The sequence below is a fragment of the Equus quagga genome, chromosome 4, assembly GCF_021613505.1.
Source record: "Equus quagga isolate Etosha38 chromosome 4, UCLA_HA_Equagga_1.0, whole genome shotgun sequence".
Classification (NCBI taxonomy): Eukaryota; Metazoa; Chordata; class Mammalia; order Perissodactyla; family Equidae; genus Equus; species Equus quagga.
This window is the reverse complement of record NC_060270.1, coordinates 49,629,881-49,657,795: the sequence shown is the minus strand read 5'-3', so window position 1 is coordinate 49,657,795 and position 27,915 is coordinate 49,629,881. Positions and strand designations below refer to the sequence as shown.

The following is a 27,915-nucleotide window of genomic DNA, read 5'->3' as shown; positions in this document are numbered from 1 at the left end:
GCTTTCCCATCTTTTAAATGGGGTTAAAAGAATTCACGTGACGAATGAGGCAGGGCTCATTGGGAAGACGGGAATTGCGAGAGTTGGAGACGCCCCAAATTCTGCAGAGCTCAGTAAGTCCCTCTCGGAAAGGCCCCACCCAAAGGTCTATCCCGAGGGGGTGGGGCCTGGGAATCTGTATTTCAGTAGCTTCCCAGGTGATTCAGACGCTCAGTCAGGTTTGAGACCCAAGGACTCTTTCCAGCCCTCTTGTTCTCTAATCCACTTCTCAACTTCCTTCTGGCCCCAGCGATTACCAGTTCCCGCAACAAACGGAGCCGAGGGAAGAGGGGAGCCAAGACGCCACCAAGGCCAGCCGGGCCCACCCGGTTCCCGACCTCCCGCAGCCTCCCGGCTCCCGGGCGCCAGCCGCCAGGTTACATAACGGGCCCGGCGGCGCGCTCTCGCGAGATTTCCACCGCCCCCTCCTCACTCCACGTCAGAGGGAAGCGGGCGGAGCGGCCAACATGGCGGAACGCAGGCGACACAAGAAGCGGATCCAGGTAGTAAAGCCGAGCCCTGGGGTAGGGGGCTTCAGGGCACTCGGAAGAGGAGGAAGCAGGGAAAGGCCCCTGGAAGAGCGAGCGAAACCGAGGGCGAGGCGGGGCGGGGTTCGGCCGCGAGGCCCCGGCCGCGGGCTGCGTCGTTGCGAGGGGCCTGAGGTGGGGCGGTGCTGGCCGAGGCGGAGACCGAGGCGGAGGTGCTGGGGCAGCGGCGGAAGGCCGGAGGCGCTGGGCTCGGAAGACGCCGCGGAGGCGCGGCCGCCAGCCCGGGATTCCCGTGGCAGCTCCGGCCGGGGCCTCGGCTGGGGGGTGAGCCTCCTCCCGGGCGCAGACGGCGACCTCCCCGGGCTCCTCTCTCCCTTCTCCACCCCATCCCGTCGCCCTAACGATCCCGAAATTAAGGCCATGATAATTAGGGTAGAAGGAGGCGGAGGGCTGACCTAAGGCAGCCCGTTCTTTGTGCGCAGATAGCAGGACCGCAGGAGGGGGAGTAATCTGGCTTTGGTCAGCTGGCCCGGGGGCCCAGGCGGAGATCTGTCTGGCCAGATGTTCAGCTGCGTGCACTCTCCTTTCTCTTCGGCGTTATTAACTTCATAGTCCACTTGGAGCTTCTGCACCGTGTAAATAAACACTGCCCTGTTGGTACTGCGACGAGGCCGGTCGCGCCCAGAAACCTTTCGTATGCTAGTGTGTCATCCTCATAACCTACATAACATCCCTCCCTCATCCCACATGCATGTCATCTGTGCATTTCTGCCCTACAATTTTCCCTGTTGTTCTTGCTCTTTGCCAGCAGCATTAAATACGTGGAACATCTTAGACTCGAGATGTTTATTAGTCCGTACTCATCAGCTCGTGTGCCTAGAAACCTTCCTATGTCATAAATTGATCACATGTTGTAAATTGTTAATATACTAATCACAAATTGTTACACTCCTCCTTGTCTTTCTGTTTCTTACTATTTCTTTGCTTAGAATGACTTATCTAATGTATGCCTCCATTAAAAAAATTATCACTTAAATTGGCTTACACCACAGGTGATTTTTGCTGTGCAAGTTAAAATTCCCCTGGAAACTTTGAAGTACTAGAAAAAAAGATGCCAGTGATCAGTAAATTTGGGATTTACTGGGAACTGGGGAGAAATAAGAAAGTAGTTGCGAACAGAGTACAGAAGGGGATCAGAAAGAGACAAATTCCCCCAAATTCAGACAGGTCATAAGACCAGGGCTTAAGGTTATTATGGAAGAAGTTTCTAATAGTACTGTTCCTAGTCTTTCAAAATTTTAATGTTACAAGCACGGATATATAGTACTTTTAATAGAATTTGTATTGACATTACTGGTCAAATTATACTTACTGTACTCTCTATATTTGGGCGTACAGTACATTTTATGCCCCTTAGTACACAGTTTTTACAATTTCAGCTGTTCTTTAATGTTGTTGTAAAGGTGATCCTAATTCATTTTTTGAATTGCTGCTCTTACTTCGTTTGTGACCTTGTATTAAACAGAAAGGTAGATTAAGAAACTATATAGTGGTGGTAGTGGCTGGGAGCTAAAATTTGAGCCAGACTCTGCCTGTTTGTACCCATTTTACTAATTATTTGCTGTGTAACTTTGGGCAAGTTACTTAACTTTTTACCTCAATTTCCAAATCTGTAAGAAGGGATATTTACCTCAAAAAAAAAAGAAAAAGAAAAAGAAAAAGAAAGAAAGAAACCACATAGGGTTGTAAGGTTGTTTTGAAAAATAGGTGAGTCAATCACTTGTTAAAAAAGGTTGCAAAAGTTATTAAGAGTGCTTGGCATGTAACTCCTTTCTTTTCCCCCTCGCCCAAGGATGAAGGATTTTGGATGGTTTGTTTGGGTTGTTGTTAAGCACTCTAAAATGCTGAAGATTAACAGCTATCTATTCAGTAAATAAACTGTTAGGTTGTGAGTTCCATAAAGTATAGCTGTTTACTTATTGTTTATTTGAGGATCAGATAAATATGTGAGGATCTATTGTTAAAAATCAACCTGGCATACTGCTAAATGAAATCAGGTCAATTATACCTCAATGAAAAGAAAATAAATAACATTTTTCCCATCCTTGAAGTTATTTATGTGGTTGTGCTAAAATGTTGTGGAGATCTTGGGAGTGCTACTTGGGGTACTATTATGCAGTCTTAACAAATTTATAAAACTATACAGTATCTTATAAAATTCCTTGTTCCCCCCCAAATCAGACACTATAATATTGACATCACTTTAGACAAAAAGATCAAATGTAATGACAAAGTTCAGAGTTTAAGTTACAGAAAAGATTCTGTTGTAAGACTTTTGGGCAAAAAAGTCTGTAAAATCAGCGGAGTTTCCTGTTGTTTATTACTTGATGTTTCATGTTTAGAAAAGATTTTTATGTTTAATAGATTCAAGTGACCTCAAATTGTAATTTGTGGGAAATGGTTGATACAAACAAGTTAAAGGGTTTAAAAAAGTAGCTGATTCATTTGCTTTTTCTAGTGTAGCATAACTTCAGATTCTGGTATCCCATCAAAGTTGGAAGCAAGAGGATTATTTCATCACATTTCCTTCTTGGACTCACTTTACCTGTCACTGAAACCCAGGAGTGAGCTATGTGTTCATTGACATTATGTTGGGAAATTTTAATGATTGAGATTCTCCCTCAGTCCAAATTAATGAAACACTTGAAAATAAATAACTTTTAAGTTATTTAAGAAATGCAATTATGCAAGTTTTTAAGAACATATAGTAAGTGCTTATAGGTTAACGAAGTGCTTACTAGAAAGGTTGATTTAGAATCCTGGTATCATGAAAGTTTTGAATTGAAAAGGATTTTCAAATAGTAGGGTTTGTTTGGAATCCTTTTCCACAAATGCTGTTCTTATGTAAAAGCAGGGTGGTGGGCTGAAAGCTCTTCCCGTCAGTACCCCACTGCCATCATCCCCATGTCCATGGTCCTTTAAGCTGCTTCTAGGACGTAGATCTAAAAGTATTACCACGTGTAAAACTTACTGATCTAAACCACCACCCTCATTTTACAGAGAAGCTGAGGTTCAGTGAGGTTATGTGACTTGACCCAGGGTCACTCAAGATAGTAACACCAGATTTAGTTCAAATCTTCTAATTCCCAGTTGAATGTTGTTTCCACTTCACCATTGATAAAATAAAAACAAATTGTTTGAAATACTTTAATCCTGAAATCTTTATATTAAATTGTATAACAAAAAGACTTAACGTGACTTGTCCCTACTAAAGAGAGAATCATGCCATTTAGTATTCTGCTTATGTATAAAGTCTCCAGTTGAGTTTTGGAACATTTAATTGGCTTACTAATTCTTAGAGCTTTTATAACCTGCATCTCAGTTAATTTTGTTGCACCCAGCTATCTCCCTGGCAGTAAAACCCTGACATATCATGGGCCTACATGCTTAATTTCAGAAAAGTGAAAAAAAGAGAAAGTTTGTGACTATACAAGTCTGACTCTCTGGGATATTTTGAGGAAAAGAGAAGGAACCCAGGAAGCCAGTCCTAAGTCTGAAAACTCCCCCCAGAGGCTTACTGGAGGGCTTAGAATAGGAGTGGAGCAGGATGGTATTACAGACCGGCACCGTCAGAGTCAAGATACAGGGACTCTTGTACAGCTTTATTAGTCACGTGCTGTGACTTTAAGCTAATAATTTATCTCAGGTCCCCTCCAGCTTTCAGATTTTATTCAGCTAACCTATTTACATTTTCACAAATATTTTATACTGCTTCTATGAAGATACAAATTCACAATTTGTAGAGCTTTTTCTTTTTTGCTCAGTTCACTCAGCAAATCAGCTAAACTTATTTCTATTGAATATAGCAATTTTTGAAAAATCTTCTAAATCAGAAATTCTGTAAGATTGTCCACGGCTTACTCTTTTTTTTTTTTTTTTTTTTTAAGAATAGCTGCTTTTTTTTTTTTTTAAAGTATGCTTTTTGGTGAGGAAGATTGGCTCTGAGCTAACATCTGTTGCCAATCTTCCTCTTTTTTTCTTTTTTTCCCTCCCCAAAGCCACAGTACATAGTTGCATATCTTAGTTGTAGGTCATTCTAGGTCTTCTATGTGGGATCCCACCACAGCATGGCTTGATGAGCGGTGTGTAGATCCACACCCAGGATCCGAACAGGCAAACCCCAGGCCGCTGAAGTGGAGCGTGTGAACTTAACCACTTAGGGTGCCAGCCCCCAGACTCTTGATCTAATATTTTTTTGCAGAAGAGTATCTTAAGTACTGGCTAAAACAGTACATAGTTATAAGTGGTAACATGTTTCATTATAGTATTTGAGTGTTGATGTATTCTGAAGTAAAAATAGTATTTGTTAAATAATTTAAAAAGAGTGTCCTAACCAAACTTTCAATTTATGTAATTCTGGATTGTCAGTTTTGGCAGCCACCATCTTGGTATTTGGGTGCAAAGATGGCTGTCCAGCCTTAAAACTTATTGCCTCTTCGATTCCTCATTTGAAGACGTTTGAGTTGATTCATTGAGCTATAGAGTTCTCTGAGGGTTGAGGAGCTGATTTCTCTTTATTAGTGTGTGATGCTGTTCCCAAAAGGCCTTCTCATTTTGTTAGAAGTTTTCTAGAAAAGTTATGAAAATATTCTGAAGATTTGTTCACATCAAAAGGGAACAAAGAGGGGAGGTCCTAAAGTCTAATGTATAAACAGGAAGAGAGAGACTGTTTGATGCTCTGTGGAGGCTGCAGCAGGGGAGCAGAGAGAATGGAGACTGCGGGGCAGGATCTTCTATACAGCCAGCTTCCTGTGGTGGTGTTGGTGCCTCCATAGCAATCTTTCTTTCTGGCTTCACAGCCCCAGCAGATGGCACAAAGTCTATACTTTTCATTAAAGACAGTCTACAATATGGATAACTTATATGTGGTATAATGAAAATTTCATAATATTTCACAAAGGAAAATAGAAACTTTTTACGCATTTGAACTTCAAGAAGTAGCAAGGAAGGTATCAATTCTGTTAGACCAATATCTTGAAAGAATTCACTACTTTTCTAGTCACAAGTTCCAGAGAAGTTACTGATAGTTTAAGAAAGTATCACTGGATACGTAATTGTGTGTCTAGTTGGAGAAATTAGCCAAGTCCGTGTTTTCTGGGCCTATTCTGTTCCTTGTTGCTTAGTACTGCCTTTATCAAGGAGGGAAAAGGAATGGAAATAGATTCCTTGAGTCTGTTTTGCATTTGTGCAGAAGAGTTTGGTGAACTTGAAGCTTCTGTTAAAATGAGGTCTTAAAATGTTGTGGATTCCTGTAGTATCAGATCCTCTATTTCTTGTGTATCCTGATATCATATTTTACATGTGATGCCTCCATCAACAATCAGGAGATTAGTACATTTGTGCATGTGTTTAGTAAATGGTTTAATTGAGTGTTAGTATGAGTGTAGATTGTCATGCCTTAAGTTGATATGATTGTTTTTTCCCCAGAATCACCTTCCTTCCAAATTTGTTATTGAAAACTATCCTTTCAGTTGATCAAATTAGAAATCTGACATCTTTTACTCAGCCATTTCATTCATCCTTTGTCATTGAGTCCTATCTCTTCTACATTTGCAGTGTTTCAAATAGGCACAGTTCCTTCCCATCCCTAGTCCAGTAGCACATCACTTCTTACTTGAATACTAAACTAATTTCCCTGCCTTGTGCATTTTTTTCCCAATTGGTTCCATGCACAGGCTCCAAAATAACGTGTCTAAGTCATTTTTTCTAATCATGGTCTTCTTCTATTCAAAAACTACTGATAATCTTTCTGGTACTTACAGGGTAAAGTTGAAATTTTTCAGACTGCTTTGAAGACGTTTTAGCCCTATTCTGCTTCTACATGCTTAACCTCACAATGCTTCCCAGCTTGTCTCTGCTGGAGCCAAATTGTGTGCTCGTTCTCAGCCACAGTGTTTATGCTGTTCGTTCAGCTTACCCCATACTTGTCGATTTTTCAAAATCCAGCTGCCTCTTCCAGGAGGTCTTTTATAGCTGTTCTCATCCACACTGATAACCCCACTCCTTTGTGTACTCCTAAAATATTTTTTCTACCGCTCATTTTGGAAAATAACAGTTGTTGTTTTGGATAATTATAACGAAGTCTAGGTACCAGGCCTTACAAATTTTTGGTATTAACTGTAGCACCGAAAGATATTATAGGGTAGACATTCAGTAAGTATTTGAATGTTTTATGTTTATTCACTCTTCCCTGCCAAAATCATTTTTAATCAAACATAATCCAGTAATACATTATCAGTTAATTAGATAACTCTTTAAGTTGACAACAGATGTATCAAATGAGGGAAAAAATTGAGCATATATGAATGTGATTATAAAATAGAATTGGTTTCTATAACCAATTATGGTATCTCATTATTTTCAACTATTGATAGTATTACTTTTTTAGCTATACCACAAATACATAGGATATTAGTTACTAGTAGATGAGGCTCCTAGAAATGTAGCTAAATACTATCCTTTAACATATTTATAGTAACATATGTTAATATATTTTAGTGTGATTTCAAAAATTGAAATGTAGAATTTTCACCTTTTAGTGTATCAAAGTATATTTTGTGGCTGGGCCTCAAATTAAATCATTATGAACCTTGTAGATGTTAGTGAACTTGGAGTGTTAGATTTTGAATGTGAAATTTTTTAAGATTCTATTTTTCTATGATACATATTTTTATATATAAAACGAAAGCTTTTCTATTCATATAAATATTTGGTTTTTACTGTAGTCTTCAGTTGGATTGAATGATTTAGGCTTTTAATTTTTATTGCCACAAATAATAACCCACAAATGGGGTAGTAGCAGAGTGTAGGAATCATACACAGTTAACTGGGCTACTGGAAGTAGAAAGGAGGAAATATGAGAAGAAGCTGCCAGGTGACTCAACAACCAAAGCACAGGCTTCCACTTCATTCAACAAATTACTCCTTTTCAGGATAAAATTAAAGCTGAAACCCTGGTTTGTTAATTGTTCCTTATTGTCATCAAAGGTAACTAAATTCAGATTTGTATGAAATTTTGGGGAAAACCGACATAAAGACAGATGATTTAGGTAGATTATTTTTTCTAGTTTGTGCTATTAGAATGTCTTGCCTGGAGCATAACTGTCTTTAGCATTAATTGTTCTCAGCATCCTAGATTCTTGGCAGATAATTCTTTACTGTTATTTGGCAGTTTGTTTAAGAAACAGCCTTTCCTGAAATCATTCACATTTAGATTACGTATAGCTGGAAATACATTGCGTGAGTGGTCTATGTATTGTGCTTAAACATGTAATTAAAGACAGTACTTTTGTTTCAATAGCTTATAGCAATAAGACAACTTCTAAAAGCATATATATAAGATGTGTACAAGTGTGGATTGTCTTCATTTTCTTCAGTATGTGGGTGGGGAGAATGAGTACACAGGAGGAATTGTCAAAAGTAGTAGTTCAGAAGGTAAGGAAATAAAAGGAAGATGGGGAATGATGAACAGTGAAGAGAAAGATTTAAAACATTGGAGAAAGGAATGGAAGAAAGAAAACAGGGAAGGCTTAAAGCAGCCTTTCCAAAACCCTCTGTCTGTGCACTTCCGTTAAGCAGTTCTTCACATGATTGTAATTTATCTGTGTGTTGCATTTTTATTTTTGCTTTACCTCTACTAAGGAAGAAAAGAAGAAAGACAAGGTGAGAAAGGAGTCCTAGACAGTATTTGGGATCTGCAACCACAAGGGGAAAGGGAAGGGAATACAAATCTTCAGCATCTCAGATAGTAGTTCTTACGGCTGCTTCCCTGGGACAGATAGCTGACTATCTTTGGTTAATCTGAGAACTCCTGTTGTGGTCTGTTGTCCATTGTTGAGTGTACATAGCTTTGGCTGCTGTTTAACATTCGTTTATGGCACCTGTTTCTACTTAGTTGGATGTTTGGGCACTCCCTATTGGCAACCTCTTAATCTTTTAAATTATTGCTTTGTGGCATATAAAAGGAGACCAGGCAAGAAGGAAGGTGAACTAGTACAAAGTAGTTACCATGCTGGAAAAACAGCTCAAAATAATGCCTTTTCGCTAGGGCTAAGAGAGACAGGTGTGGGCCCTATCCACTTGTATTTGAAAAACATGTAATTAAAAAAATCTCCGTTCTTTCTTCTGTATACATGACCCAGTCTGCTCTAGAGAAAGCTTGAAAGAAAGGCCTATATTCCACTTGAAAAGATTTGCAGAACAGATCTGTAAATTCAGTGCACGAATTTCTCAAGTAGATGATTACATTCAATTACTATTCTTACTTTGCAGGAAGTTGGCGAACCATCTAAAGAAGAGAAGGCTGTAGCTAAATATCTTCGATTCAACTGTCCAACGAAGTCCACCAATATGATGGGTCACCGGGTTGATTATTTTATTGGTAGGATTATATCAGTTTAATTATATTAGTGTACATATCTTATGAAGATACCTAAACTTGAGATGTGTAGACGTTTTAAAAAAAAGTCTTTCCAGTGTGATTGGTGAAGCTGGGTGATGGGCGTATGGCAGTTGGTTATCCTATTCGTTTCTTTTGTGATTGAAAATGTCAATAATAAAAAGCTCAAAATGCTTTGTGAAAATATTTATTGGAAATTTTTTAAATAGGATTTGTTTTCAGTATGAATACTACCTTTTGTTCAGGTAGTACATGTACTTAAAGATAATCTTTTTGTAAAACTCTAGAGTAGAATTCAGTGTGAAACAAGTCTGTTGGAACCAACTTAGGAGCTTTGGTTCTTCACATAATCCAAACAACCTCATCATAAGGTAATGTCATCTGTAACTTAGCCCCATGGCTTAAAAATAGTGGTTGAGTTTACCTGTCTCATCAATTGAGATTGCATTGCCATTATAGAGAAGAAATTCCTTATCTTCTCTTCTTTAGTGCTGTGATTAATGATTTTGATATTCATTACAAGTTTAGAAAAATAGACATGCTGTTCTCTTCAAACCTAATATATTTAGCTTCTTCTCCTGACACCAGTAGATTGTTCACAGAGCTTATTCCTCAGTAGGTTACAGTAAAACTTGATGACAGAATTTCTGTTATTGTGGGAGAGGAAGATTTTTGTTTTGTTTATTATATATTTAATTGTGCTTATATTGATAAGAGTGATATTTACATTTATTTTGAATTTTTTTGTTTAGAACATTTTCCCATTAATTTATCTTGCTTTAGTTAATATTTTTGAATGCCATTTATTTCCCTGCGTTACTTTAAAATTTTGAGGAATTGTTTATCACGATCATATCAGACTAAATTTTCTTTTGAACTTAGTTTTAGTTTCTGATGCCAGAATGTTGAACTTTGCTTTATAAAATATAATTTAGATAGACATAAATTCTCATGTATACTAAATTTAAAATAATAAATTTCTTCTTTAGCTTCAAAAGCAGTGGATTGCCTTTTGGATTCAAAGTGGGCAAAGGCCAAGAAAGGAGAGGAAGCTTTATTTACAACACGGGAGTCTGTGGTTGACTACTGTAACAGGTAGTGTTTGTTTCTTAGTGAAGGATAACATAAATAGTAATTTAAGAATATTCTCCTTAGTCCTGAAGCTCCTTACCCGTGTTCATAATTAAATGTAGTGATATTACAACACAGCTCAAACATAGCTTTTACACACAACCTGGATTTCTTCAGTACCTTGGAATGCTTTTATTTGGTGTTAGACTGTCATATTTTTTATGATTTTTATTCTGTTACGTTTGTACATTTGCCAGGCCGACTGAACTGAAAGATCAGCAATGAAAATCATATACCAATGCCTACAGCGAACAAAAAGTTTCTTTCTTTTCTGGAGCAGACAGTTAGGGAGTCTCTTCCAAAACTTTGGCGGGGATTCCTAATGGACCTCTTGTCCTTGGCGTGGGGTTTTTTTTTTAGAGCCTACATGCTGAGCCATTGGCCATGTACCCTTTCCTATTTTGTTTAGTGATTGCTAATGGATTCCTTGTAAAATCAAGGCAGCTGCAACCTCTGCCTTTTCTTGATTCCAAGATGAAGTATAGACAGTTCAGTAACATAGCCATGTTTTTCATAGTAGGCACTTCTCCTTTGGGAAAAACTTTTGATGATGAGTGATGTATGAAAAGCACTTTGCTCTTGGAAAGAAGTATGCTGGTTTTTCTTTCCACTTTTTTCCCTTGGCTTACTTACTACTTAAATAATTAAGCATATTTATTAAGATGTTAATAAACCAGATTTTGTTTTTGTGACACTAAAGTTTATAATCAGTGGGGATTTGACATTTTAAATTATTTTATGTTTGGTTGAGTGGTACAGATAGCATTTACTAATGTATTCTTTAATGCCGTTAAAAGTATCAGCCACATGAGACCCCTCTAAAAACCACTCTTTCACAACCTGATTTCTGAAACTGTGAAGTTAAAAATTATCAAATATTTCTTAAAATTCTTAATTGCCGAAAACTGGAGACACTGATGGCCCTTTCAGAAACAATGAAAATTTCATTGGTGGGGCAGGGATGAGCTAACAGTGGTACAGTAGGTCTTTTCCTTTACAGCCATTTGTGTATTTACAACTCGAAAGTGCAAATTTCCCTGCCTGCCTGAAAGTAGATTTTTTTTTTTAATATATATGGTTTAAAAATTGAGAGATGTGATAAATGCAAAAACAGGGAGGTTAGGTAACTTACCCAAGGTCACACAGCTAGTAAGTAGCAGAGCCAGAATTCTACATCCCACAGTCGGGCTCCGTAGTCCATGCTTGTAACTGCTGCATTATACTCTCTCCTCAAACAAAATGATGATGCATTTAATGAAGCAAAAATTAAGATGAAGGATTCACCTGTCAATACTATTTGAATATTAAATCTGTGAGCCCAAACCTCTGAGGAGAGCAGCCAGAGTTAGTCCACATTTCTTGGCCTCTTAGGAGTCTTGATACCTTGTTATATGAAAAGCCCGAGATACCTAAGTATAGTGGGTCCTAGAGATGCACTCACTTGTCATTGTATATGTTGTTCCATTCATGCCAGGTTGTTTGTGTCCTTTCTGCACTAAAGCAGAGAAGCATAACTACCTGAATTCTTCAGAGCCACTTGTATTAGAACCATAGAGGCCTCGTGGTGGCCAGCCCTTAGGAGTTCCTGCCTGACTACAGACAAAACCACAAAGGCACACTGGTCTAGTCTTATTGTCTGAAGCTGCGAAGTGGGCTTGAGGGAGTCTGAGGAAAAACAAAAGAAAACAGGAAAGTGTAGGGTGATACACAGAACAATCTTTTCTAATAATGCTCGATGCTTCTTTATGGCCTATTTCAAGTATGAACTCTTCAACCTTTAATCTAGCAGCATCCTAACTCTCCATATAACTTTGCATTTCCAATCCCCCAGTCCAGTAATGTCCTTCTCATTCATTTAGCACACTCATTCTCTCTCTGGTCTTTGATCATAACCTGCCACTTTTCCCAAATCGTTCTCCTCTACCCTGCCTTCCTCTGAAAATAAATATCCCTTCAGTTTCATCTCTACCGTGTAGTCTTGTGTAGTCTTCCTCGGGTCCTCCAGCCCACATTAATCTTTGTATCTAAGTTTCTACAGAATTTATAAAGTTAGTATCATACAGTTTAACCTTTAACTATTTTAAAATTGTTGCATATATGTTACTTTTTTTCTTGCCAGCTAAATCTGAAGGCAATTGTAGGACTGTTTTATACTTTATTGTCACTCCACAGCAATTAGCACAATGTGGGCATTTAATAAAATGTCACCATTGCCGCATAGGTGAAAGTCCTGAACACACCTGACATTGAATGTTTGTTAAACCTGAAAAAAAATTAAGAGATGAGGAAAAATATAAGCAATTTAATAACTTTTTACAGCTGCTTTTAATCCATTTGTTTATTCAACAAATATATATCAAATATCTATTATATGCCAGGCCACAGGAATACAGAGATGACTATTGTCTTGGTCTTTACCTCCAAAGTGCATATTCTGGTCTGTTAGAGATCCTGGCAAGGGGCACAGAACATAGTGAGACAGGGAAGTATGAGTAGTTCTGTGAAAATGTCAGCTTTGTCTGAGTGATTTGTACCGTCTGATGTGTTTAAAGCTAAATAAATGGAGGCACTGATTTCATGACAATAGTAAATGCCATCTTGCTTTTCGAAGCATGGAGTGAGGTGAAGTAGACATTCTCTAAAGACCCATCAAGGAACTAAGTCAGTGATTCTACTTATTACTGAATAAACTGATGCTATAATATCATGATTAGGAAACCAAATGTGTTTGCATGTGCGTATTCCATAACTATTAATGAAATCCAGGGTTTTACTGTAGCAATAATAATGACTAACACTGAGTACTTATATGCCGGGCACCAAGCTGAACAGTCTACATACTTCTCATTTAGTCCTAGAAACCCCTATGAGATAGATACCCCATTTGATAAATAAACTAAAATTAAGTAACTTACCCAAAATCACACAGCTAGTTAAGTGGTAGAGGTGGTACTTGAACTCATCTACCTGAACATGAACTTTTCAACACTAATTTGATTGGTTGATAGTCTACTTTTCTTTCATGGGGGTGGGACAGCTGTGCAGGAAGGGTGCAGAAGTGAACATTCCTGCTGGTTCTCTGCCCTTTGGTGTCTACTCATCAAGGGAAAGATTTTTTTCTCCTGAAATTCTGTGTTTTTTTTTTTATTATTATTTATTTCTTTACTAAGAACAATTTTTTCCCACTAAAGTAAATTTGAGAAAACTTTGAAAATGATACAGGAGAAAATCAGTTACACTACATTACCATTTGAGAATGTATACTCAGGTATCTACATTGTACACATGTACTCTGAGTATATTGAGATCTGTAATTTGAACTGTGATATAAAATACTGGTTTTCAGTTAACATACAATATGTAGAAAGGATGTATTCTTGTTTTCATATTAATGAATGTTCCAGGTAATAAATGTTTCTGATAGAAAATCTGGAAATAACATAAGTGCAAAAAAGAAAAATTGAGACTATGTTCATTATAAATTTTTGTAAGACATGAGGAAGTAGAGAAAAATTAAAAATCCTCCTTCATGTTTAAATACCCACCACTACTACTCTTAAATTTCACTTTGCACTCATAAGTAGTTAATTATATTCTGAACAAGTAGAAGCCTGAATGAGGAGATCTAGACTTAGCTTCGTGGAGATGCTCGTGGAGTGGAGCTGACTGGGCATAAGAAAGAAACCCAGCCAGGCAGGGAAAACATAGGTGCTACAGAGGGCACAACGCAATGACCAGAAATAAGTGGTCTTTGGGCAGAAAGGAGGCATCTAGTTAACAAGTGGTATGATGTGCTGGAGCAGGCTCCAGTGGAAATAGAAAGGTGGGTAGTCACCATTAACAGGCACAGATGGTGGCAGAGAGGCCTAGCTTCTAACTTATGTTTTGGTAGTTGTACCTCATCAAGGCAGGAATGAAGGAACAAATCAGGAACTCTGCAACTGGAATGTAAGATTTGAAAAGATGGCTTTTAAATGGCAAAGGTAAAGGCAACTGAGTTTCTTGAGTAGGATTATAAGGTTAGAAAGGTTAGAAGGAACTGCCACCAAGGTTGACTTAGAGTCAGAGCTGAGCGTCTAAACTCATCAGGTAAAGAAATGAATAACATAGGGATCTCTCTCTTAAGCAGTTTACAGTGTAGTGAAGGGGGCAAACAGACATAACATAAATTGTCTATTAAGTTAGAAGGTAAATGCTATGGCTAGGATAACAGCAAACAGGAGGGAGGATGGGGGATGGGTTTATCATTTTAAACAGGGTAGCCTGAGTTGGGAAGGTAGCATTTGAGGGAAGGCTTGAAGGAATCGAAGGAGTGAGCCAAAAGGACATGCTTGTTTGGGGGAAGAGCATTCCAGACAAAAGGAACAGCCAATGTAAAAGGCCTGAGGTAGGAATGTTAAAACAAAAAACAAAGAAACTGCTGAATAGAGGGAAGAACAATGTATTGAGAGAAATTAGTGAAACAAGGAATACATAGTGTTGTTTCACCAAGTATACTTTACAGTTTTTGATTTGATACAGTGAGAGTTGTTTTCAGAGTCCAGAAATCTCACCTTGGTATATTTAGTTATTCATTACTTAATTCAAGATTTTTTAGTATAGTGGCCCGCTAAATTGTGAAGTACATGGAGAGAAAAAAATAACCTTGAGAAAGACAACACAATTTGGATCAGTCAAATTATGAAGACATTTTTAATCTAACATTTCTTAAACTGTTATATCTAATTTCTTCTTATGTCTGCTTTTGAATTTGAGATTTAACATTAAATAAAGCAGAGCTTGATTTATTGTTAAATGAACCTAGAGAAAAGCTTCGTAAGGGTAATTCCAAACCTATAATCTCTTATATCTAAATTGTGTAGTTAAAAAATGAAAATTAGGTTGACAACTTTTATAGAATCAAATTGTACAATTTTTTTGATTAGAGGTGGGGTTGACTATTTTTTTATGGGCTTACTACTTGTACTTTCTCTTGTGGCTTGCCAACGCTGTCTTCCTTTGCTCATTTTATTTGGGTTTGGATATTTTTGCTTTTTAGTCTGTGTCTGTGTAATTGATAGGGAATGTAATGCCATACCTTTTTTCCCAAAGGCTTTTAAAGAAGCAGTTTTTTCACCGGGCACTGAAAGTAATGAAAATGAAGTATGATAAAGACATAAAAAAAGAAAAAGAGAAAGGAAAAGCTGAAAGTGGAAAAGAAGAAGATAAAAAGAGCAAGAAAGAAAATCCAAAGGATGAAAAGACGAAAAAGGAAAAAGAAAAAAAAAAAGATGGTGAAAAGGAAGAATCCAAAAAGGTGATTTCAACTAAAATTAAGTAAAAAGCAAAAATCATTATGTTCGCATGATCACTACTGGCATATGAACACTTGTGAAATATTATGCAACAACCACTGAAGATAACCATATTAGGGTTTTTATAAATACCATAGTTGAGAATACCATAGCTGAGAATTTTGATTTCTGTGTCTCAAATAGTGAAATTATTTTGACTATTTGAATGTCTTCCTGCTTTTTGCTTGTTTGTAAATGTTTTTTTCTTTTATTCACCTTGTATTTTGACAGGAGGAAACTCCAGGAACTCCCAAAAAGAAGGAAACTAAGAAAAAATTCAAGCTTGAGCCACATGATGATCAAGTTTTTCTGGATGGAAATGAGGTGAGAGTATCTTGCTTATAAGTAGTAATCCGGTTTTCTATAGGAGTTTTCAGAATTATCTTTGATGCCTTCACTAAGAAAAGAAGTAATTTAGATAAATCTAACTATATAGATATAAAATCTACTTTTTAAAAATCAATAATTTCTCTGAATTTAGATTTATAAAAAATTTATTAAAAACCAGTCAGACTTAGATTCAACTGTCTGAGTGACAGGAAAGCTGAAATCACAGTGGCTTAAAACAGAATAGATACTTGTTTCTCTTCATCAGTGAATCTGAGTGGAAGCAGTACAGATACGGCAGCCCCATGATGGATCTGAGCTCTTCCTCCTGTGTGAGGCAGTTAGTACAGGTTACCTCAGGGTCCAAAATGACTGCCAGCCTTACATCTGCATCCAAAGGAGGAAAGGATAATGATGGATATGCCTCCTATTTGAGGACACCTTGGAAGTTGGCAATTTCATTTTTGCTTGGATTCTGTTGGCCAGAACCTAGTCATGTGTAAAGTCTTAGAAATGTGCTTTTTAAACTGGGTTGTCATCTGCCCAGCTAAAATGCAGGGTTTCCATTACTGTCAAAAAAGAAAGAGCAGACTGGTTGATGAGGGACACTGACTGGTTTCTGCCTCTTATGGTCAGACATACTATTTTAGGGGCCTGAAATTTTCAACATTACATGACACATTACTTAAGGAAATCATTTTTATTTCTTTTATAATGAGAAATTTGTGTGGTGTTAGCTTTCCATGAAGACTGTTTAATTTAGTCATTTAACCAATATCAAAACAGTAGTTGTGTACTGGCTATTTAATTGTGAATTTCAAGACATATCTCTTCTTGCTATACCTAATACAAAAGTAGTATATATAAAGTAGTGGTTCCTAGAGCTATGAGTTTGTAATTTTGGGAAAGCTTTTCAGAAAACATGTGCTTTAGGCTCATTCTAGACAAACTTGCGTGAGACATTCTAGGGTGGAATCCAGGGAGAGAGAGAGAGAGAGAGAGGGAGGTGTGTGTGTGTGTGTTAACGTCCCAGGGTGATTCTGTTGTGAACCCCTGGTTAAGAACCACTGCAATAGAGGACCACAGGTCTTTCCTAACGTGAAAGCTCAAATACCTTCAATGAAACGTCAGGCATCAGCTAGCTATATGCCAGGACATTTTTATAGGTGCTGGGAATAGCATGTCAAATAAGATAAAATCCTCTTCTTGGAAGCTCTTGTAGTCTAGCAAAGATACAAGCTTTTAAACATGTTACTGTATTATAGTGTGGTAAGTGTTATGGTGGGAGAACACCACTTAGGAATAATTAGTTTAATCAGGAGAGGATAAGGAGAGTCTGAAGACCCGGAACACTTCAGCCTTAAAGGATGACTGGCAGATTACCAGGTGCGCCTGGGGGACTTATAGGTCTTTTAGGTGAAGAAAGCAGCCTGAGCAAAAGTGTGGGTACTTGCATTCCTAAAAAGACTAGATTTTATTCTATAGAAAGCAGCGTGCTTTCAAAGGTGGGAAATGTCTTTAAAAACTTGTCTTTTTAGAATGCCTAACTGGCAGAAGTGATGTCTGTGGATCTGATTTCCAGGGGAAATGTGCAGAGTTAAAAAAGAGGAATGAAATCCCCAGGGTTAGAAACAGAATGAAATCAAAAAGACAGTAACAGAGAGTTCTGGTCAAAACAGAACCAGAAAATGGAGGAGTACTGTTATTTATAGAAACTAAGAGATAAAACTAGGAGTTTTACGGATGATGATTGAGCAGGGTTCTGCTTGTTCTGAATGAAGTAAATATCTGTTGTATACAGTAAATTAAGCTTTAACGCAGTGATTCTCAGCTTCTGGGTGGCATCCTGCATGGGGGAGTAGGCCATGAAGTTACTGCAGGGGCTCATAGAATCTTTGTTGACTAATCCTGATCTTTAATAGTGCTTCTTTGCATCTCATCAGTAGGAGAGGACAGAATGCAGTTGAGAGCTGCTGAAGCTGTAACGGTCTGGCTGGAATCTCTCTTAACTGTGCTCTTACCCCAGACTGGTTCTGCTCATGCCAGTGTACATGATCATGTTAGGGACAAAAAGGCTGTACAATCGCTGGTTTTTAGGTTGAATAAGTAATGATTTGCACATATGAACAAATTGTTAAGTGCTTGTAAGTACATAAAATTTACTTAAGTGCATTACAGAATTTATAGTTTTTAAAATTATTTTCTAACTGAATGGATACCAAAAGAAACACTGCTAGTAAAGAAAAGTCTTTGAAATTTGTTTACCTTAGAAAGTGGTTCTTATATGGTAAGAAGTTGGAAGTGCCTGTTGCAGAGGATCTAAAATCTAAAATTAAGCTTAACTTTCTAATGTGACCCTAGAACTTTAAGCACTGGGGTTTCTTGATTCTTCTAGGTATTTGTGTGGATCTATGACCCAGTTCACTTCAAAACATTTGTCATGGGATTAATTCTTGGTAAGTACAATGTCTAAAATTTAGAAAGGAAAATAAAAATGCAAAAGCCATAAAGAAAAATATTTAACATAAAGTAATTACTTAAATAAGGTATACTTTAGATAAAGTCAGAACATGTATGATAAACTGAGGGAAATATTTGCAACACATTAAAGCAGAGATCTTTAAGAGATTAACAGCCTGGTAGAAAAATGGTAAAAGCAGCTCACAGATAAAGAAATACAGCCATCAATAATTGTGAATGATACTTAATCACACTCATAATAAATACTAATTAAAAGAACAGTGATTAAAAGGATTACAAAGTATGAGAGTGCTTAATCTTAGTGAAGGCCCAACACTTAGGAAAAACAAACACTCTCCAGCAACTGATGGTATTTTCATTGTTTCAGTTTTTATGGAGAGCAGTTTGGCAATACCTTTCAAATTTTAAATATGTACACACGGACCCACCTCTTCTACTTCTAGGAATTTATCCCATGGCTGTTCTTTTGTGTTTTTTGAGAGTTTATTTTTCCTTTTTCTCCCCAAAGCTCCCCAGTACATAGTTGCATATTTTTAGTTGTGGGTCCTTCTAGTTGTGGCATGTGGGACGCCGCCCCAGCATGGCCTGATGATCAGTGCCATGTCCACGCCCAGAATCCGAGCCGGTGAAACCCTGGACTGCTGAAGCAAGTGCACGAACTTAACCACTCGGCCACGGGGCCGCTCCCCCAATGGCTGTTCTTAATACAGGTGTACAAAGTGTCTATTCAAAACTGTGCGTTGACATGTCATCTAGTCTAATCCAGATCCCTCAGACTATAGTTAGGAGGATAATTAGCAAATATCTTTCAAATTTTAAATGCCTATAGTTTTTGACCGAACAATTACAGTTCGGGGATTTATCTTATGCTGTAGTGCACAGTTGCACAAGTGTATACTACATTGGTATGTGTTGCACTATTGCCTATAATAGGAAAAAACTGGAAATAATTCAAGTCCCTCAATAGAATGGTAAGTAAATTACAGTACTACACACTAGAATACCATGCAGCTTTTAAAGAATTAGGTAGGACGTACTGATGGAAAGATAGCTAGAATAGATTAAATGAAAAAAAGTTGTAAAAGAGTAAGAATAGTACAAGCTCATTTCTGTAAGAAAAAGAATTCTGGATGGCTAGTTTGAATTATATATAGGCAGTCTCTGGGAGTACAAATAAGAAACATAATAGTAATTACCCTCTGGCAAGTGAACCAAGAATTAGGTGAAGACTTCACCTGTTGGTTTGTTTTTTGTTTTTTTTTACCGTGAGTATCTGTTATTCCTCTAAGTTCAGGGTAGTGGGTGTGAGGGAAGAAGAGAGAATGATTTAACAAGTAGAAAAAAATAGATAGCAGTTAAATAAACAAGCTTGATTAATATGATATCATAGGATCTCATTCAAAATAACTCTTAAGAATTGAAACTCAATTAAATCCAACCGATATAGCTAATAGCTATTGATCGCTTACTATCTACTAATCACTTTGCTAAATATGTTACATGCATTATTTCATTTCATCCTCACAACAGTCTAAAAACCATAAGGACAGTCACATATTAAATATGTGTTTAATAACTTGCCCAGGGTTATATAGCTTATAAATGATAGAGCAAGAATTTGAATCCTGATCTCCCTTGCTCTAAAAGCCTAATAACCAGGCTTCTAATTTCTTCTCATTACTCCATGTGGTCCCACTATGCTTAGAAAAAAACTGGAGGTGCTTGTATACAGTTTCCCTAAATACCAAAGAACCATCTGCATCGGAATCACCAGGTGAGCTTTTTGAATCTGCAGATGTCAGAGCTCCACCCCAGAATCAGAATCTCCACAGTGGGATCTTTGGAATCATTTTTTGGTTAGCTTTGTTGTTTGGTTGTTGTTTCTGTAAGCTCCCCTATTCAGTAGACAAGTACCTTATATTCAAAAAGTAAGGTAGGCATTGCTTGAAAACAGCAGCAGTTGATCATTTAAGGAGCTAACAATTTCACATTTTTAGACAGCACTTTTTTCTAATCATGTGTGATTCATAATAGAAAAATCCTAACCTGATTTAAGAACAGTAGTAAAATGTTAGGTTGAACTACGTGAAGTGGCTGGTAATTGACCACTTTTTACCTATAAAAATGACAATTTTAGGGGCTGGCCCCGTGGCCGAGTGGTTAAGTTCGTGCGCTCCGCTGCAGGCAGCCCAGTGTTTCGTTGGTTTGAATCCTGGGCGCAGACATGGCACTGCTCATCAAACCACGCTGAGGCAGCGTCCCACATGCCACAACTAGAAGGACCCACAACGAAGAATATACAACTATATACTGGGGGGCTTTGGGGAGAAAAAGGAAGAAATAAAATCTTTAAAAAAAAATGACAATTTTATATGTTTCAGTATAGATGTTTCAGCTTTCCCTCTAGGAACATGTTCACTGATATTGCAACCAGGCCGTTTAACTTTTAATCTAAAAGTTACTCATGTCACCGTGTCGTTTCTTGTTCCAGTGATTGCAGTGATAGCAGCCACGCTCTTCCCTCTCTGGCCAGCGGAAATGAGAGTGGGGGTTTACTACCTGAGTGTGGGCGCAGGCTGCTTTGTAGCCAGCATTCTTCTCCTTGCTGTTGGTAAGTAGTGGTGTTAGTGAAACTGACCTCACGAAGGTAGATATGAGCAGTTCAGACTATAATCTGGAGCTTCAAGTAAAGCTTAATAGCAAAATTAGGCAAATGAAGAAGTACGTGGACCTAATTTTGGGTCATATCCCAAAACTGACTCAGGCTTGAAGTAGTATATGTGCTTGATTAGATTTAGCCTATTTTGAAGAAAAAGGATTTAATGTGTCTTAACTCTGCACGTACATACGCTTTAAAGTTTAGCTACTACAAGGACTTTAGTATTTTTATAGAGGTTAATCATTTATTAAACGTAATACTTTCAGGGAAATATTTTTATATTTTGAATTAAGGCAAATGAAACTTGTATTAAATATTTAAATTCTATGTATATATTCACTGAATGATTCTAGACACTTGATTTGCCATTTTGAGGAAAATCAGTTTGCACCCATGTACCAGAATAAATTCTAAATGCATCAACAAATTTTAAAATGTTTTTAAAAAGGAAACAAGAAAGTGTAAGTAATGTTTTTTACATTTCTGGATGATTGGGGTCTTTCATAGCTAAAAATAAGAGAGTATAAAAATGATTAATAAATATATGAAAAATGCTCATCACTACTAATCAAACAATAAAATTAAGATAATGAGGTATTTTTGGCTATTAGGAAGATTTTTTTTTTAATGGGAATACTCAATGCCAGGTAGGGTTTAACTGGAAGAAAATGCACCTAAATATAAATGGTGGTGATAGTAATAAATAATTTTAATGTTGTTCTTTATATTTGTCTGTATTTTATATAGTGAGCATATTACTTACCATTAAAAAAAGCAAATATTATTTTACTTAAAATCTTAATCTTTGAAGATTTTCCCATATAGGGTGGGCAGGTCTAATTTAATGTTTCACTTTGGGAAAGAAATAGAAATTTTTTTCAGCTTATCTAAAGCTATCTAGTGATTTTTAAACTTATCTTTATTCCTTGATCCATCTATAGAGTTTATGTTGGTATATGTTACTAAGTTCTGATTATTTTCCCCAAGTGACAAATCAGCTTTTCTACCAAGACATATAGGAGTACTTCTGTATAAAAAGAAAAACCAACACACATTATTGACCTAATATCTGTGGTTAGAGTATATAATTTGGCCAAGATTATCTGAACCAGGGGAATGTTACTCTGAGGTTCCATGATACAGAATAGATTCTTACATTTAAAAAGCATTACTCTTGTAGCCCTAAGCAATTTCCCTCTGGACATCAAGGTGCCCTGAGTTGGTGCCACCATCCATAGACCCAGGAACTCAGCTACTATTTTCATTCACTTCGTCATATTCATGGGCCTCCTTTTTTCTCTGTCATGTCTGACTGTGTGAAGCCTTCTCCACCCCCTTTCATTTTTCCCTTCCTCTAGCTTAGTCACCTGGGAAAGTCCCCTTATCTTTTATTTAAACCAATATTCACAATAATTTACGGTTATTATATTGTTTTGCTCCTTAAAATACTGTTTGTTCAGTAGTGTTTTCTGTAATTTTTCATTTTAAATATACTTTCAAATAGTTTTGACCTGTAGCCCATTTAAAATTGGTATTTCTTTTGTATTATCCTATGAAATATTTTATATTGGTCAAAATTAAATTTGGTGCTACTTTGAATATGTATTGTTAATGTTGCCATTTAAAATAAGACCTTGGCAATGAGGCACTTTAGTATAGGAATAGTATGACAGGACATGTCATGGTGGTTTTCCCATCATTCTTCCCCTTTTGCCTCTATAAAATATGTTAGAATTCTGCCATGCTCAATTTGTATATGTTGAGAATTTAGATTTTATTTGTGCCATTTCTGTATTGTTTTTCCTTGGATTTGAGGCAAGATTTCATATTGTGAACTGTCTTAACAGCCCTGTGAGTCTGTCTTAACATCATAATTCTATTTGGAGAAAAACATATGCAGCCTCCTTAAAAGATGTTCATTATTTCTTTTTATCAGTGGAATTTATTCTTAAATCATAATTTCAAACATATTTGCCTTTTCTGTTTGTACCACAAAAGATAGCAGTGTGCACAGTCTTTCAGAATATTTATATTCTTTTGTGAAAATAGAAATCACTACTTCATAAAAGTTAAGTCAGGTATACCATTTCCTTTATTTATCCAAAAAGAATAATGGAGGAAGCATAGATGAGCTTTCTTCACGTGGTACAGTTGTCTGTAGGAACACAAAACCAAAACCCTGTCATAATTGATTAGGCCATAACATTCACATAATCGTCACGACCTTTTTTTTAAAAAAAAAGATCACTCAGCTCTATATAATTGGCAAATTAAGAGAAAACTATATGAAATCTTGGGGTTTGTGTTTGTGACAACTCATTACTATAAACTTTAAAATTCTCAAATTCTTCCATTATCTAACCACAGTTTTGTCATATATTGCTCCAAGAGAGTTACCTCAAACCCTATTTGTTTAAGCAATCCAGCTTTCATTAGCATTGTATTGTTTCCTAATATTGGGAGAGAGTTGGTCCTTAAATAAACAGAAATTACATAATTACTTAATTAACAAAATTGTAACGTTGAGAAAAATGTTCTCTGATTGTTCAGAAGTGTTTTTACTTAGAAGCCTTATCCTCCAGCCAGGGTATCCACATGCCTTGGGCCCAGATACATTGAGGGACCCACAGAAATGTTTTCATTTTCATTTCTTTTAAAATCAGAAGTAATACATACACATGTATGTAATAATGAACCTATGCAGCATTATATTTATATTTATAGAAATATGGTTGTAAAAAGTATAATTTTAATATTTTTTATAGAGTAATTGCCTTAGAGAAAAGTGCCTAGGGTCTAGGAAAGTCATGGGGCAGCCCTGTGTTTTCTTTTTTAAAGGTTTCCTAAGATATTCTTCATCCCTTACTCGCATTTATTTCCTTTCATTTACTGTGGTCTCATGCATACTTAAACATCCAACTCACATCTGTTTTTATTGACCTATAACATAGCAAAGTGCCTATGTATATTCCATGAAACAGCATCCAGATGAAAAAAAACAGAAGTAATTTTTCGAGTGGCATTGTACCATTTTGCCCTCAAGGTCAGAGCAGAATGCCCTGCACCTAGAATACTGTGACAGCTGCTAAACTAGTTAGGATTTAATTATTCATATTTAAGGTGCATGTAAAGTGCAAATAATAAAATTCTGAGTCTTCTCCTAGTTTTTTATTAACAGATATTCCCTGCTGTCTAAATTGGTGTTTGAATGATTCAATTAGAGAAATTTTTCTCCCACAGCTCGTTGCATTCTGTTTCTCATCATTTGGCTCATAACTGGAGGAAGGCACCACTTTTGGTTCTTGCCAAATCTGACTGCTGACGTGGGCTTCATTGACTCCTTCAGACCTCTGTACACACATGAATATAAAGGACCAAAAGCAGACTTAAAGAAAGATGAGAAATCTGAAACCAAAAAGCAGCAGAAGTCCGACAGTGAGGAAAAGTCAGACAGTGAGAAGAAGGAAGATGAGGAGGGAAAAGCAGGACCAGGAAGTCAGGGCACAGAAGGCTCGGGTGGAGAACGGCACTCAGACACAGACAGCGACAGGAGGGAAGACGACCGGTCCCAGCACAGTAGCGGAAATGGGAATGATTTTGAAATGATCACAAAAGAGGAACTGGAACAGCAGACAGATGGGGATTGTGAAGAGGAGGAAGAAGACGATAATGATGGAGAAACAACTCAATCTTCACATGAAAAATCATAATCTGACTAATTTGGGGACTAAGTGCAAGAGGTTGGATTTTCTATGTTGGCTGATCATCATAATGTACACTTGACATTTGTGGCATTCTTTCAGTTCATTTGCTGAAATGTATTTGATATCCAAGCAATTATATTCAGTCCTTCATTTCATAGAATACTACTGTTGGTACATCTAAAGCCATTTATAAGTTTTATCTACTTGATAATTTTACAGTAAGTAGGTCTCATTCATTTTGATAGTTATCAAAGATGTACTTTCCACAATGAAATTTAGATTAATGGCATTTTTGATAGTTGTATGGCTTTTTACTGTTAGACTAATCAAAATAAGTAAAAGGGATAAAAAAGAAACACCAACATTTCAGATTATGCATAGTTACGTAGCCATTTTACAGTTTCTTTAAGATGAAACACTTAAACCCATTGTTCTGGATAGTTAAGCTTTTGTTGATTATAAAATTATACCAGGAAATTTCTAAGATTCTGAGTTAGCAGGGTTCAAAAGCATTTTGTGGAAACAAGCCAACTAGTAATGATGCAGCAACATTTTTAGTTTAGCTACACATTTTCCTTTCCAACTTAGGAAATCCAAACTGATTTGTATGTCTCATTCATAGAAACATGGTCATCTCAGCAGAGAAGGCAAACAGCGTTGGCTGGAAGGTGATGGCTCTTCTCCCTTCTTCCCATCTCCTTGTCGTAAAGTAAAATGTATTCTGTACATAATTTACAAATAAACATTTTATTTTAATTGTTACTTATTATTTAGACATTTTCTCAACACATAAATTTGTGAAATTAAGACCATTTAAGGGTATGTTTTTAGAGAAATGGAAGTTCCAATAACCCAGAGAACATCTGTGATCTTTTACAGCAGCTTCAGTTTTGTGCCAACATTCCATGTATTTGAATATGAGTTAAAACGATCCTTATTAAATAAGAGCAGACCTAAAGTAACTGTTTGTACGCCTTAATGTTCATTTTGACTTATCGTAAATCTCTACATTCAGAAATGGGGTACTGACTGTATTATCAGACCAGGAGGCACAGCTATGAAAGATAATTTACTGTTCTAAAATACCAATTTAAAATAAAGAACATAAAAGAAAACATAAGAGAACCATTGGACTCTAATTGCTTTGAACTAGTTTTGCAGTTTGATTTTATATCTTACATACTTTAGTTACAAATCTTTTGGAAAAATCTTGTGTTTACTTATGAATATATCATTCCTTGGAGTTATACTCTTATAAGCTGATAATATTAAATTATTTTCCTTCGGTCACAGAGCGTTCTGCTTCGTAGTTGAAATACGTGGTGCGTGTAGGTCTTTATCTTTTTTTAGGCTGTTTCCCGTCTAAGTGTTTGACTAAAGGTGTTAAATTTTTCTAATTGTGAAGAAATACAATTTCTGTATACTGACACATTTTATTAAACATGGCTTGATTGCTTCTTTACAGTTTTCCTTGTAAGTGGACAGAAATGTGGCTATTTGATGTTAATGCAGCTCTATCAAGGCTGCCGTCAGTCATTTAAAAAGTTTTCTCCTGGCAGATGTTTATTGATTTAAGTGCCTGGGTGTTTCCTCTTGCATTTTTAGAGCTCTCCTGCTTTATTTCCACGGTAAGGGCATGCGTAATTATAGCTTCTGAGCTTCTTAATCACCAGTAGCATTAATACCTGTTTTGGGTTTTGATAATGGTACCCAAAGTGTTTTTCAGAAATAAAAATGACTTAACCTTTACTCCTATGATAATACCCAGGCACTCAATATTTAATCCTGAAGCTCTCTATAATACGTGTACTATGTCTAGTCCTAAAGACCTTTGGAGCATGGCAAGAAAGTCGGCTTTTTATTGATGTTTGTGAATTCTTACAGAATGTTAGTACAAATTTTTATAAATATTTGGTGGTCCCTGGGGGAAAATGTTATTCTTACTATGGTTAGAAAGTGAGTTAGAAATTTCAGCTCGGTGTCTTCTACTATTCAAGGTTGTGTACTTTAAACAAATAGAAAAGTCAAAAGCTGCCACTATTCTGGCCCTCAGAAGAATCAATGGCTGTCTTTTTGGCTAATGTTAAATTAAATACTCTTACACCAGAGCTTGGAGAATTGTTTCCATTAGTCAATGGAATGGTGACTTTTTTTAAAAGAAACTTCAGGTTTGCTATGCTACCGTAAGTAGAAGCATGAAGCTTTTGGATAATGTAGGATTTATTGTGGAATGGGTATAAAGTGGCCTAACTAAGTAGGATTGAATTAACCAGCTGAGTCCACATAATAAGAATAATGCATATATGATTGTTCTTAAAGTGAATGTATTAAATAGATTGTTTTTCCTTTTCCCTCCCATTAATTTCTTTAATTTTCAAACTATATGGCCTTCTAGACAACTTTAAAATAATTTGAATTTAGTACATACTATTCAGAAAGTAATAAATTTCAATATGTCACATTGAAATTATGCAGTGGTGATGGTTTTAATGTTTTCTTCTCTTTCTAGTTTTACATTATGAGTACCAATTAGCTGCTGATTACAGAAAAATCATCTTGTATCTTTTATAAATTGACTTTGCTTGTTTGAATCTTTATTAGGAACTGGAAAACAGCAAGTACAGTTGATTGTCGTTATTCGTGGTGGTAGGGTTCTATAAAGTCACCACCAACACGCAATTAATGAGTACTGAATCATTGCTCCGAGGGGAAATACAGGGCTGATCTCTGAGCCTCTGGTCCATTTTCGACAACCAGTCAAGCCATAGACTTGTTTCAGGTGTCTTTCTGTTTTGCTGATTTACTGACGTTGACCTCTTGGTCGGCAGCCCTGTGGCCTCGTCCCTGGCTGCTGCTCATCCAACACATGTTTCTTCTCCCGGAGGCACGTCACTGCCTTCTTCTACTTCAGGAACACCAGACAGCACTTCAGCACTACATTTGGGGGACATTTTAAGCAGTGAAATCCCCAAGAAAAATGCAAAAACACTAAATTGAGCAAAGGACACTTGTTTACAAGAGCTGAGCAGGAAAGCAGCTTGTCACCTTATTCAGCGTCAACTGGGAGCAAATATGTTGGGCAAGTCAAATTTTCTCTCTATGCATGACCATGAAGGCAAATTCGCAAATACGGAATCCACGAATAGTGAAGATCGGCTGTACTTAACTGTATCCTAAAGCTGTGACGTGTATCTATCTGGTCTACAGAACAGAACTTACTGCTCAATCATGCTCCATTATTTCCGTAGCCTTTTAAATGTCCGCTCTGTCTGAAAGTAAATAGTTCCTAACTGTG

The 27,915-nt window shown here is 36.8% G+C and overlaps 1 protein-coding gene across 1 annotated transcript; it reads left to right on the top strand.

The window, feature by feature from the left end:
• Positions 1 to 365: 365 nt before the first annotated feature.
• SEC62 (SEC62 homolog, preprotein translocation factor) lies at positions 366 to 27,915 on the top strand. The gene is made up of 8 exons (XM_046658540.1): positions 366 to 542; positions 8,859 to 8,967; positions 9,975 to 10,080; positions 15,208 to 15,412; positions 15,681 to 15,773; positions 18,172 to 18,232; positions 20,749 to 20,868; positions 24,157 to 27,915. Exons 1-8 carry the CDS (start codon positions 507 to 509, stop codon positions 24,624 to 24,626), a joined length of 1,200 nt encoding a protein of 399 aa, XP_046514496.1. The 5' UTR covers positions 366 to 506; the 3' UTR covers positions 24,627 to 27,915.

Coding starts and splice junctions, on each gene's coding strand:
- SEC62 (XM_046658540.1), top strand. CDS start 507: ATGGCGGAACGCAGGCGACACAAGAAGCGGATCCAG. Junction 543..8,858: donor GACACAAGAAGCGGATCCAG/GTAGTAAAGCCG, acceptor CTTACTTTGCAG/GAAGTTGGCGAACCATCTAA. Junction 10,081..15,207: donor GTGGTTGACTACTGTAACAG/GTAGTGTTTGTT, acceptor TTTTTCCCAAAG/GCTTTTAAAGAAGCAGTTTT.